This window comes from Sycon ciliatum, chromosome 4 (genome assembly GCF_964019385.1).
Source record: "Sycon ciliatum chromosome 4, ocSycCili1.1, whole genome shotgun sequence".
NCBI lineage: Eukaryota > Metazoa > Porifera > Calcarea > Leucosolenida > Sycettidae > Sycon > Sycon ciliatum.
The window spans coordinates 32,242,556-32,256,622 of NC_088646.1; the positions used below are offsets into that span (position 1 = coordinate 32,242,556).

Below are 14,067 nucleotides of genomic sequence, written 5' to 3' on the forward strand. Positions count from 1 at the left end.
ATGCTACATCACCTGTACATTTACCTGACTACATTGCTACATAAAGACTTTATGTAGCAATGGCATTACATGTATGTAGTCAGGTAAATGTAGTGCTAAATGTGTTACGTGTCTACAAAATCACAAAGTCATGTGCCGGTACAATACATGGCGTTGCACCTCATGGCTTTAGCCGATTGTTGCCAAAAACCTGATATATGTGTTTCCCGACATTATCCACTCAAAACTCACCTAATGCTCGTCTTGTTCCTTTCTAATGCTCCATAATGCTCTGATGCTGGGATAGTCTCATAATGCCGAATATAGTGCCGGCATTATCCGCTGGACGCTAATGTGCACCTCCATTTGGGCTCATGTAAGAAAGCCAGACAGGCAGAGAGGCATAATGGGATGGTCTAAGACCATGATTGAGAAACAGAGGGTACTAGGTTCAAGTTCTGCTTGGAAGCGGAAGGATTTTTTCCAGCCGTGCTGCGACCCACAGTTATTTGGGAACTCGTGGCCTGGCACGAGGAAAGCATGCATGGATGCAGTGAATTGGATTTTCGGTCTTTTTCACAAAGTCTTTGTGGTGCGTCTGATCTACTCCCACCGCTTAGGTCTTTCTTATCAAGGCGCTGATGCAGATCCTAAGTTAGGAGCTGCATCAGCGCCTTGATAAGAAATCCCAGCCTGCCCAGGGCAGGCTTGTGGATAAAACAGAGTGCCAAAGCATGAGAAGAGTGGTGTTTGCTTGATGGGGTGTGCAAAAGCCATGCACTTTCATGACCACGATGACTCTGTCATACCACCCGTAGCCACAGCACATTGAGCTTCTTTCCTGTGTGCCATGTCTTTCTGCTTCTTTTTTTGGTTTTTAAAGACGATGCTTCTCGACGGTGACTTTCTCGTGATTGCTGTGATGTCTTGGATCCCGCTTACCTCAGCTTTCCTGTACTACCCTGCCTTGCTCAACTGGCGCTCCGATATTGGATTGAAAGCAAGATTCAAAGGGACTTCTTGGCGAACCCTGCTTTTGGAGCATTTTCTGGTCGTGATGATTCCGATGATTGTAAGTAGAGCCGCTTCTTGATAGGCGATAGCTAACATCTCAGTTAGTAAGGTTACTGCGCCGTTTGGCGAGTGATTGCGACATCTGCCGCAACTGCAAATAGTCTGGGATCAATATTGCACCATCTTTGATAGCTACAAAGGCTAGGAATAGTGGCAGGGCCGACGCCACTGGTACGGCTGGTGCGGCCATGGGCGTACCAGATTTTTCCAATTCCAGCGTTCATGGGCTGCTCAGTATGCAATTGATTATCTAGAAGTATGTAATGAACATAATTATTATGATCCACAGAGCTAGAGATGTATAGTTTTGAAATTGGACATGGGGAAATAATCGGTCTAGCGGCCAACTTGGGGCCGCACCGCCCCTCAGGTGCTGGCTCCGTCCCTGAGTGGTGCTACTGCAAAGTAGTATGGCAGATCAATAAACAGGAGAATTGGTTGGCCAAAAACAGGAAAGTCTAATTTTAAATGAAATGAAATAGCCTGCAGGAAAACTTGTGTCTGATCAATGATCATGTGCAGAGCATGTAGTGTGCCACATTGACGGAGCCGTCCTGAAGTTTTCAAGGTCAACCAAACTATGGCTTCATTCCTGTACTGTGTATGCAACCATGTGCATGTATAACCAAGTCCATCACTAGTGGCAGTAGTGCACTGCATCATTAGCAGGGGGTGGCTGATGGCACGGGCGGTGGAAGTAATACTTGGTCCACCTTCTGGGACTGGATTGCACGGTGACAGCACTAGCGGCTGTCCGCAGAATGCTCAGTACACCGGGTAGATCTACCCAGTGTGATGACGCAGTGTGTCAGAATGTTGATCAACATGACTCACTGTCACTGATGTAGACTATACACTCCGTACACACTCTACACAGCACGACCCTGAGGATACTAGGCACCTAAAAGAATTCATTTTGAAAGTTGCTTGGGCCCCATGGACTGAGTTTCACCGTTGTTTTATTAGTGTATTATAGTTACTGCACAGTACTGTGCATGCTAGCTACATAATCGTAATAACTAATTATTTGGTTTTGCCCGTACAAGAGGCTGATGCCGTAAAAAAAATACTAGGCGTGCAAAGTTTAACTCGGACGGTGAGCCAATTAAATTATGGTGAAAAAGGAGGACAAAATGCTACGAGTTATGACTAACTGTCCACCAACGTAACCAGATCTTATACAGTCAGCGAGTGCGACAAAATGTCACAACACTGGCAAAGGAGTTGCCGTGATGCGTAGCTCGTGCTCTTCTTCGTTGTGCTTTCCTTCCCCTCTTGGACCTTTCCGAACCTGAGCCTTCCAAGTTGGAAGGTTGTTGGTTTGCGCCTTGGAGAAGTGTTGGAGCTAGGTGTCAGGTCGCCAAATGTCTCAGTACTCCTTTGTCAGTTTTGTGCCATTTTGTCGCACTCGCTGGCTGTATACGATCTGGTTACGTTGGCGGACAGTTAGTCATAACTCGTAACATTTTGTCCTCCTTTTTCACCCCAAATACTAGGCATCTGTCATATAGACCATACCAGTACAGCTACCGTATTTTACCGGTTGTAAGTCGACCCCGGTTGCAAGTCGACCTTTGGTTTGGTTTGGTTTGGTTTTTATTATTTCAGTTCGTTGCCTCAACAGTACACAGTACAAATATCAAGAGGGACGAACGAAAAGAGAAAATAAAACAGAGCAGAGAGGAAGATGCAACTGAAAGGAAAGAAACCTTCAAACTCGGGGCCTCGATTTACTGGTTTAAGGGTATTTATACCCCGGTTGCAAGTCGACCTTCAAACTCGGGGCCTAGATTTACCGGTTTAAGGGTATTAATTTTATGCCCCGGTTGTATGTCGACTACCCCGTTTTTAAGCCAGTTTTAAGTCATTAAAAGGTCGGCTTATAACCGGGAAAATATGGTATATCAGCTGTCTGACGATTGCCTAGCGGCATGAAACTTAGAGTTACAAACAACTTGAACGTCCACCGCTGAGTCTGCTCATGATAGTTATTATCATTCAAATTTAATTTATTATTAAAATTTTGTATACTCATTAGTTGGGGGTGTTGAAAAGTGGGGGGGGGGGCATTGCCTTTTTGGTTTTACTTTTAGACATGGACATGGTACGGGCCTCACCACTAACAGGGGTTGTCAGTGTTGGGTGGGTGCGCCACACTGTGTACTTGGATCACAGCGCTAGCGCTAGAAACTACATGCATGTGTAGCCATGCATTGCTTACCAAACCTGGCCACTTACACCACACACACCTCAGACCTCAGACCTCAGACATGCCCATCGCGGAAGCGATGATAGCGAACAGCTATGTTAGACATAGCAACTTGTGCTGGGATTACACCATTCAACAGCTTGCAAGGCTGATGAATTGACCGCCACTATTTTACACACACACACATAATAATTTTGATAATGATTGTTATGCTTACAGATGCTACAATGTTCCTGTTCTGCCTGCTGTTGTGGTGCTGTTTTCAAGGTTGGTCTTATCCTACACGCATGCGTATCACCGGTACAGAGGTTCACGGAGAAGCACAGAGTAGCCTTGCAGAATGTCTCCAACACCTTCTTAGTCCTTCTCGCCTGGATGGTAGTCAGCAAGATCAGTGAGGAGAAAGTCTACAGCTGTGTGGACACCAGTGCTCTTCTATACCTCATTGGAATGGCGGTGCTACTACAGCTACTCTTCTTAATCATGAACTCTCTTGCGTCACGCATGGTCTGCTTTAAGAAGGAACAGGCACTGGCTGTAGTGTTCATGTGTAGTCTGAAAATGCTGCCAAATTCTCTCACTGTGATCTCGTCGTTTGACACGGATCGCGGTGCTAGAGATCTAATGTCGCTGGCGTGTAGATTTGCTTATCTAGTGCAGCTGATGCTGAGCGCACTGCTCTCACTGCTCTTACTGAGATGCGGTCGACGAAGTGCAATGTTGGAGGACAACACAGACCCCGCCAACGAGGATATGCCGGACCTTGACGCACTCACTCTCCGCGTTCTTATGCGTCTCGCCCGCTCTGCGGCAGAAAATGATGCTGATGAGGACCAGGAAGAGGGAGAGACAAGTTTTGGCGTTCTATACTGAAGGAGAGTTATGTACCTGAAGCACAACTTAAAACCCTGGCGAAGAACGCAATCACAGTAATCTGTTATAACGTTACGGATCAACTAGCACATGAGATTAGCTGTCATTGATACTAGTACGGATAGATTAGACAATCATGTTGTAACATATTATTGTTCAAGTATTTTCCACTGACGGTGTATCACATTTGCCTATGATTGACTGCAATCGCCACATGCATTCAATTGCCACGTACATGATGTCACAGGCACACTGTACATGACATCATGGATACACCGAACAATTACAAATTTACAATACCCGTACATCCTACAATTGTAGCCTCCTAGTCACAAGCTGCTATGAATACTCGGTGCAGTCTTGCACATTACTGGTATAGTACTGAGTATGTCAGTGTTCAATCGTAGCTGTTGCATGACGTTATGTATTGTCTGGGTGAGTGAGTGATAGTGGTCTCCTCAGTGATTGGTGTTGATAGGTGCCTCTATTGGGCAGCCCACTGCATGTACTACTACTAGTATCATTTGTATCATTTTTTTTCATGACTCCATCTGCCTTTGCTGGAAAGTGCCGGGCAGGCTTTTCCATGTGCGGTAATAGATTGCAATTTGCACGGGTATTTGTAACAATTTACTTGCCGGAGTGAGAAAGACGGCAGTCTGACAAGTCCACGCAACTGTGTGTGTGTGTGTGTGTGTGTGTGTGTGTGTGTGTGTGTGTGTGTGTGTGTGTGTGTGTGTCGCGCCCTGGATATCATGCTCGTCACAAATGTGTGGCTGAGCGGGGCAAGCCGATTGCTGAGCAGCGAGGGGCTTGTCACTGTGGGGATTGTGGGCGTTGGTTTTGTAGCAATGGTGGTCTAGCTGTTCACCGCTGTTCCGCTCGTCAGCCTCCCGAGCCCTGTACAGGATGCCTGCTGTGCTGCGCACTGTGCCCGCTGATTTCGGACTGCGCAAGGTCGCGGTCGTCACCGGTGCTCGAGGACTGGTCCCCGCCCGACTGACCATCAGCGTAATTTGTTCACTCATGTACGCGTGTGTTCTCGCAGGTTCCGTTTGCTCCACCACCCCGGATATCATCAGGCTGCGGGCCTCGTCTTCCTCTCTGATGCCACTCCGGGGCCCACATGACCCCTGTGGCAGTGGCTCTACAGGACAGGACAGGTGTGGTGTGTGTGCGTGTGTGCATGCACTCACTCCAGATACAAAAACAACAACAACAACAACAACAACAACAACAACAACAACAACAACAACAACAACAACAACAACAACAACAACAACAACAACAACAACAACAACAACAACAACAACAACAACAACAACAACAACAACAACAACAACAACAACAACAACAACAACCACAGCAACAACAACACCAACAACAACAAAAACAACAACAACAACAACAACAACAACAACACCACCCCCACCACCACCACCACCACCACGAACAACAACAACAACAACAACAACAACAACAACAACAACAACAACAACGGCGGCGGCGGCGGCGGCGGCGGCGACGACGACGACGACGACGACAACAACAACAACAATAACAACAACAACAACAGCAGAAACAACAACGACAACAACAACACCAACAACAACAACAACAACAACAACAACAACAACAACAACAACAACAACAACAACAACAACAACAACAACAACAACAACAACAACAACAGAAACAACAACGACAACACAAGAACAACAACAACAACAACAACAACAACAACAACAACAACAACAACAACAACAACAACAACAACAACAACAACAACAACAACAACAACAACAACAACAACAACAACAACAACAACAACAACAACAACAACAACGACAACAAAGACAACAACACCAACAACAACGGCAACGACAACAACAACAACAACAACAGCAACAACGACAACAACAACAACAACAACAACAACAACAACAACACCATTAATACTGATAGGGCCTATCAAGGCTTTTCTACAATTTGGAAAGTTTGTTTGCTTCTCCCATGGCCCAGCGCCCTACGTAATTGCTGCGTGTCCCACGGGCCAAGCCCACACCTCACTAGGATATGGGAAACAAAGTTATTTTTTGAACGTAGAAAAAAGGGGCACATGTATATGACGAGTTATGGGCAACTGTCCACCACTGTGACCATTATAATGTCAGAAAGTGGGACAATTAGGCACCAAACAGACACAGTACTGAGACATTCAACGACCTGACACTTATTTCTTCTATCAGCATACATTTTAACATTGGCCCAGTGCTGGGATGACGACCACACCATAGTTCAGTGGTTAGAGCATCGATGACCTCAAGCGAGGGTCCCTGGTTCGAGTCCTGGTGGTGACAGTCAAATTTCTTCTTCAGACTTTTCCCGTTTGCGTCTTTCCATCAAACCAGTGGATATTGGCCCAGTGTCCGAGTATTTTGCAAAGCTCTGCGGAGCATCAGCATTTGAGATCGGCAACGTCAAGGATCTACATTTTTGGCCAGGGCATACAGGATATCAACCAGGTTTATGTTGAGCAATGCACCGGCTGGCATTTACAAGCCACACATCTGGCCGATTTAGAACTACAGTCCGTTTCAAAAAGATTTGCAATCTTGGCGATCGCCCGCGGAGTTTGGCGTCTTACCGTATGAGCACTCGAGCGCTGCCTGGAAAAACTCACTGTGAACTCGAAGAAATATTCCGCGCGAAAGCAGGAAAAAAGACAACTCACGTTGATACAGTCATGTACGTCTGGTTTACAACAAACGAGTTCTTCCTCGTAATGGAGTCAGGAAGGACATGTCGAAACGAAAGTGTTGTAAATGTTGACGAGCGGCATGTGTCCCAATTCGTTTTGTGACCAAAATAGTTTCTTTGAGCTGCGGTGCAATTTACTCACCGTGTGACGAAAACGACATCGACACGGACTCATTCCCAAGGCCATGACTTGGCAAAGTTATCCGTGTGACTTCGACGACATTTTGAGAAAAGCAGACGCTTGTGAACGCTGATAGAAGACAGCGTTGACTGCTAAATTCAAATAAATTGGCGATCTTGAAATACTAAAATACATCTCAAAAAGCTACAGCGCGATGACTTCCATATTCACTCACACCATTGCAGTGTTGTGGGTGTGTTCACATGGCGTGAGCCAGTCAAGTGTCAGTCAGTTCGGCAGGAAGCGCGAGCTCCAACAACAAGTCGTTTGGTGCAGCCATCTTCTTTGTCTTGTACCAGCTTGATCACCAAAACAATGAAAAAAAAGTTTGACTTGACGAAAGGTTGGGATTTGAACTCACAACTTCATGGTCAGCAGACAGCATTCATAACCACAAGGCCAAAAAGGAAGGGATAAATCGTGGGTTTTGATAAAAAAATCGATACTGGCTTCCTGGGCAAATTGTAAACCATGGGAAAAGGCCGGAAACCTGGCCGAAATTCTAACTCCTTAACGGCTGGTCCAATTGTTCCGAAACCTTCACAGAACAATTTGCCGTGTCCTAACAAGCCATTCTATGTACTTTGTTGTCCAAATTTCCCTTATCTTCATACTTTTTAAGACCCAAACCTGATTGTAAATCTTTTTGAAACAGACTATAGACCAGGTTTTTAACAGGAATTTGATCAAAACCCGGTTTATATACAGTGATTTTTTGGTCAATGATTTTGCAAACACATTTTCCCAAGTTTCTACTTCAAGCAAAGGTTTGTTTTACTGGTAAGGCCATGTCAAGGTCCCGATGTATTATAGAAGACGAGGGAATCAAAATCCAAAAAAGATACCCATAGTCACTATCAAAATCAGTAATTTGGAAAATAGAATAGAATAGAGTATTGGTTTTCTTGAGTAAATATAAATGATCTTCAAAAAGGTAAAAGGGAATTTCACAACGGAACACAGATTTGCTGACAGCTGCCCGCTGTGTATTGCTGCCAATGCATAGTCAGCACACCCGAGTACCTACTGTGTCTTTCTGCTGACCTCCTGACTACTGGGCAAGCTGAAGACCGAGATGGCAATGCCTGCCTGCGCGGCCCAGTACAGGCCCAGGATGATGAGCTGCGCCGCCGGCAGTGTGAAGTGGAACTTATTGACCAGCAGCAGGACGTCGGAGAAGATAAATGCGGCTGCACCGGCCGCGGCCGTCCAGTTTGTCCAGTGGGGCTGCTCGGCAGTGCAGAGCGCCGCGGCTCTCCAGAACATCATCCCGATCACGATCGTGTAGAGAAGGAACACGATCACAAACGGGCCCTTGGCAATGGGCAACGCCACCGTGTAGAACACAGAGAGAGCAAACACGGACGTCACGCCGCCAATCGGCCAGGCCGGCGGACTCATACCGAACGCCACCACGTAGAGGATGTGCGCGAGTCCGAACGCGCCCACGCCGGGAAAGAACAGGTGCTCGTAGACCAGGCAAGCATCACCGACCACCGAGGACAACAAGCCTGCCTGTAGTAACAAGCTGTAGCTGGAGGTACGTGTCGGATGCAACAGTAGCATCACCAGCAGGCAAAGTACAGGTATGCACTTTAGAACCAGATGAGCCAGTTTCGTCTCCGGAAAGATCTCTAGTGGCAAGTCGGAGAACCCGTAGAGACCGACCGATGCCATGAATGGCAACAACTTCCATATAACCTGGGCATGGAAACAATTGGGAGGAATAGAGGTTACCGGGAGGACGGAGCAATACCTATTTTATATTGCCTTTTGCATGGCTTGTTTGGAGAAAGCGCTATTCCACCATAAAACAGTTGTTGAAAAGGCGACGAGGAGACAATAACTTTATCAATGCGATTAATAGTATTAGTGAAGCGGACATTACAAAAGGAACAACCATTTTAGATACATGTATTCTCATTCATCATTTTGTAATGTCCGCTTCACTAATACTATTAATCGCATTGAAAACAGTTGTTGTTTTTTATTTAATGTCGCATCACAAGCAGGCAGCTATGCCTTCTTACATGTGTGTGCGACTATGTGAAGAAAACACTATGTAATAAACGGAATGGAATGATTGTTGACTAGCAGAGGATGTTATGATGACAAGTACGGATATTATTCTGAAACAGTGTGAGTCTTGCTCACACTTAAAGCAAACCATGTGCCTTGGAAGACATTGGAATGGGTGAAACCAAGAGTCCATAAACAGTGTATGCACTCTTGGTGAAACTAATAGCCGCAGAGGTCACTACTGGACGTAGGCTACCCGTAGTCAAAGCAGTGAACGAAGAATCAACGAGAGAGCTTGGAAGCTCAGCGCCCTGCGCTATGCTTTTTTGCCTAGCTCATAATGCATGTTATTATAACTGATGGAACTTGCTCTCTGGCCCCAACTTCGTTGCGGTCTTATAGTGTTTTACATCGACCATGACGGCTACAACGCCCAACCATACCACCACGAACTGATCGGCTACATCATTGTATGGCAAAAAGTTTCCATCTGTTCGAATAACATTCATGATGAGCTAGGCAAAAAAGCATAGCGTAGGGCCCTGAGCGAAAGAAATAAACTTTCTCTTTGCATTCGAGGGTAATACGACACCGTCTACCACCTTGATGACCTAGGCAAAAAAGCATAGGGATATTATAAATTTTTCATTTCTCCTATTTTCTTTAAGACACAACCTGGGATTCAAACCCGCACTATCGCCCTGCATGCATTCCCCCGATATACTTCGCATACATACTGATTCTTCCAAGTTGCTTCACGTTATGATCTTGCATTTGACAGTCCTATTTGAATATTGTGGCCAGCTGTCTTTGATGGTATGGTACGGGATAGCGCCAGGCATGCCGATGGCACAAACAGACAAACACGGAATTAAAGGTGGGTGGACCCTGGCTAGCGCCAGACGTTACTGAAGTAACGTTTTTTGCATAGCTACGGGAATAATTTTATATGTTATAAGCTGAAGATGGGGCTGACCATTAGAGGCGCTAGTGTGGTGGGTATTATATGCCCGAACTGGATGCCATGGATCCTGCAATGGCAAGCTTGAAATGACAGGGACTGGTTATCTCGCGGACATCATCGGCGAGTGAATTCCAAAAAATAGAGCTATGGAATTGCAGAGTTGATCGGCCTGCTCAGACTCGCACCCAACAAACTTGCTATACATCTAACTATACAAGCACGTCTTACTTGTGTGCACGCGCACGCGCGTTACGACAGCAATACTCATACAACGCTGTCGTAAATGGTCTTAATACATCGAGATGAATTGATTCCCATCCCTGAAAGAGGACAGGGCTGACCCTTTCCTTACATTGTACGGTAAGTCCGGAATACTTATCGTCGGCGCGTGTGTTACTAGTAGTATTATTAGTAGTCATTCTGTGATATCGTGACTAGCTGAATGAACTTAGTAGTAGTACGCACAGGTGCGCTAGCTGAATGAACTGTTCGCACACTGACGTGTCCCATAAAGTCTTATGCGTAGATCTACTAGTAATCAACCTTTTTAAAAACATTGGATAAGATTTTTCTAAATCAGTAGTACCTTTTCATCTTTAGTTTCCATGTCTCCTGAGACAGTCCAGTAGGCGAAACACCTGCGTTGCACGACTTCAGCTAGAAAGGTAGCAGCAGCACGCCGACACAGGTCGTTGAGCTCGTACAGGTACCGGTCAGAAACCTCCTTACGTAACGCCGGTTCAGATCATGCACCCACGTAACGCTACACACAACGAAGTGCAGTAAAAATGGTAAAGACTTCTAAAAAATGTTCTTTTTGGCCGGCCGGCCGGGGAGATGTACAAAATTTAATACTGAGTATGTGCTGTCGCGGACATGGAAATGCAGTCGATTGACCGGGGCCGGCACCCTCAGGCCTCAGTGCCTACACTGGCTACAGAACGTAAGTCGTTGCATGCAGTGCACAATCATGTTGATCCGATGCGACCAGCAGCAGCGTGCTACGGCTGCATGGCCAGCGCCCTGGGGCCGCTAGACGTGCGACCGAATTTCTATGTCCACGACAGTAGACCTACCGGTTGCGTTGTCTTGACGTCTTGCACCGCGCCGGTGTCCAAGTCCAGTGCAACCCGTAGTCCTTTCAGTCAGTCTGGCACAATGACACCGACACTTGACAGTCTACATTAAATTAATTTTTGTATTTTAGACTTCGCGCTATGCAGAAACAAGACAATGCGACATCAAACGAGAGAGCAAAATTTGTGGCAACAATTTAAAATACTTGAGGAGGAGCAAGAGAGCTACATGTAGCTAGCGATGCCCGGCCAGAGTCGAGAGTGGTGTGGAGCGTTCTCAAACTGAAAAGTCAGCGAGATCTGCGTAAAGCACACAGCAACTAACCCACTTGTACATGTACAAGAGGAGGAGAGAATCATATGAGCTCAGTTGATGATAGGCGTCTGTACTGTAAAAACCACCCTGCTGACTTCCTTGGCTTGGGCACGCCCCTCGGCCCTGGTGTTGATTTCGGAGACGGAAGGAAAATAATTTGTAGTCGATGGAGTATGAACAGAGCAGAAGGTCTAGAGAATACTAATGAACAAGACAGCAACTACATGATTGTACACGTATAGATCAACTGTTCCGAGTATAAACAGTTCTTTAAAGTACTCGCAGACTAAATTGCCATTTACAGGCTTGAACCATTTCTACTCTCTCTCTACTCTCATCTAGGCTGCCAAGTGGCATGGGACAGACGAATCAAGGACAGGTCCTCTTATTTTTATTATTTGACACATTCATTTTTCTGATTTCTTCTCCAGTGTACGATTTATTGCATTTAAAACCATTGTGTCAATTATTTATTATTTGCCCGTAAAAGTGGCCTGTACTACGTACAGGTCCTCTTTCGCTTACTCACTGATACTTGATAGTGATACCACATCCCGCCGGCGGCCATGTCTTACTTTCGGCTACGTGTCAGCTGCGCTCTGGTAACATCATAAGGACAGTGGACTGGTCATTGCCTGCATGCCCTTGCCCACATCGCTCATGATCCTGAGAACCGGCCGAGCAGAACGAAATAATATAGGTATCCTATTTTATGATTTTGTTTTCTCTTGAGCAGGCAGGCATAGTGGGATGGGCTAAGACCACATGATTGAGAAACAGAGGCACCAGGTTCAAGTCCTGCTTGGTAGCGGAAGGATTTTTCAGTGAATGGGATTTTCGCTAATTGACCATGTGGTAGGTCTGATATACTCACCTCCCACCACCGCTGCTGCTGCTTAGGACTGAGCTGCATCTGCGCCTTGATCCTAGAGGGTGGTGGCGTTCTTGCCTTGATCCTAGAGGGTGGTGGCGTTCTTGCCTTGATCCTAGAGGGTGGTGGCGTTCCTGCCTTGATCCTAGAGGGTGGTGGCGTTCCTGCCTTGATCCTAGAGGGTGGTGGCGTTCCTGCCTTGATCCTAGAGGGTGGTGGCGTTCTTGCCTTGATCCTAGAGGGTGGTGGCGTTCCTGCCTTGATCCTAGAGGGTGGTGGCGTTCCTGCCTTGATCCTAGAGGGTGGTGGCGTTCTTGCCTTGATCCTAGAGGGTGGTGGCGTTCCTACCTTGATCCTAGAGGGTGGTGGCGTTCCTACCTTGATCCTAGAGGGTGGTGGCGTTCCTACCTTGATCCAAGAGGGTGGTGGCGTTCTTGCCTTGATCCTAGAGGGTGGTGGCGTTCCTGCCTTGATCCTAGAGGGTGGTGGCGTTCCTGCCTTGATCCTAGAGGGTGGTGGCGTTCCTGCCTTGATCCTAGAGGGTGGTGGCGTTCTTGCCTTGATCCTAGAGGGTGGTGGCGTTCCTGCCTTGATCCTAGAGGGTGGTGGCGTTCCTGCCTTGATCCTAGAGGGTGGTGGCGTTCCTGCCTTGATCCTGGAGGGTGGTGGCGTTCTTGCCTTGATCCTAGAGGGTGGTGGCGTTCTTGCCTTGATCCTAGAGGGTGGTGGCGTTCTTGCCTTGATCCTAGAGGGTGGTGGCGTTCTTGCCTTGATCCTAGAGGGTGGTGGCGTTCCTACCTTGATCCTAGAGGGTGGTGGCGTTCCTACCTTGATCCTAGAGGGTGGTGGCGTTCCTACCTTGATCCAAGAGGGTGGTGGCGTTCTTGCCTTGATCCTGGAGGGTGGTGGCGTTTCTGCCTTGATCCTAGAGGGTGGTGGCGTTCCTGCCTTGATCCTAGAGGGTGGTGGCGTTCCTGCCTTGATCCTAGAGGGTGGTGGCGTTCTTGCCTTGATCCTAGAGGGTGGTGGCGTTCCTGCCTTGATCCTAGAGGGTGGTGGCGTTCCTGCCTTGATCCTAGAGGGTGGTGGCGTTCCTGCCTTGATCCTAGAGGGTGGTGGCGTTCTTGCCTTGATCCTAGAGGGTGGTGGCGTTCCTACCTTGATCCTAGAGGGTGGTGGCGTTCCTACCTTGATCCTAGAGGGTGGTGGCGTTCCTACCTTGATCCAAGAGGGTGGTGGCGTTCTTGCCTTGATCCTAGAGGGTGGTGGCGTTCCTGCCTTGATCCTAGAGGGTGGTGGCGTTCCTGCCTTGATCCTAGAGGGTGGTGGCGTTCCTGCCTTGATCCTAGAGGGTGGTGGCGTTCCTGCCTTGATCCTAGAGGGTGGTGGCGTTCCTGCCTTGATCCTAGAGGGTGGTGGCGTTCCTGCCTTGATCCTAGAGGGTGGTGGCGTTCTTGCCTTGATCCTAGAGGGTGGTGGCGTTCTTGCCTTGATCCTAGAGGGTGGTGGCGTTCTTGCCTTGATCCTAGAGGGTGGTGGCGTTCTTGCCTTGATGCTAGAGGGTGGTGGCGTTCCTGCCTTGATCCTAGAGGGTGGTGGCGTTCCTACCTTGATCCTAGAGGGTGGTGGCCTTCTTGCCTTGATCCTAGAGGGTGGTGGCGTTCCTACCTTGATCCTAGAGGGTGGTGGCGTTCCTACCCTGATCCTAGAGGGTGGTGGCGTTCTTGCCTTGATCCTAGAGGGTG

General features: G+C 47.5%; 2 protein-coding genes across 2 annotated transcripts in view; one reads left to right on the forward strand and one right to left on the reverse strand.

Moving 5' to 3' along the window:
* The window catches only part of LOC135813512 (uncharacterized), an 8,230-nt gene extending 4,095 nt beyond the window's left edge, over positions 1-4,135 (forward strand). The window contains exons 2-3 of the mRNA XM_065326605.1: positions 863-1,051; positions 3,530-4,135. Coding sequence (XP_065182677.1) covers positions 863-1,051; positions 3,530-4,135 — 795 coding nt within the window. The remainder of the gene's footprint in view (positions 1-862; positions 1,052-3,529) is intronic.
* Positions 4,136-7,832: 3,697 nt separating this feature from the next.
* Positions 7,833-10,983, reverse strand: LOC135815696 (lysoplasmalogenase TMEM86A-like). Its single transcript, XM_065329022.1, has 2 exons — positions 10,646-10,983; positions 7,833-8,777 (listed from the first exon to the last, which is right to left on the reverse strand). The coding sequence occupies exons 1-2, from the start codon at positions 10,664-10,666 to the stop codon at positions 8,100-8,102; spliced, it is 699 nt and encodes a 232-aa protein (XP_065185094.1). The 5' UTR covers positions 10,667-10,983; the 3' UTR covers positions 7,833-8,099.
* Positions 10,984-14,067: the final 3,084 nt, after the last annotated feature.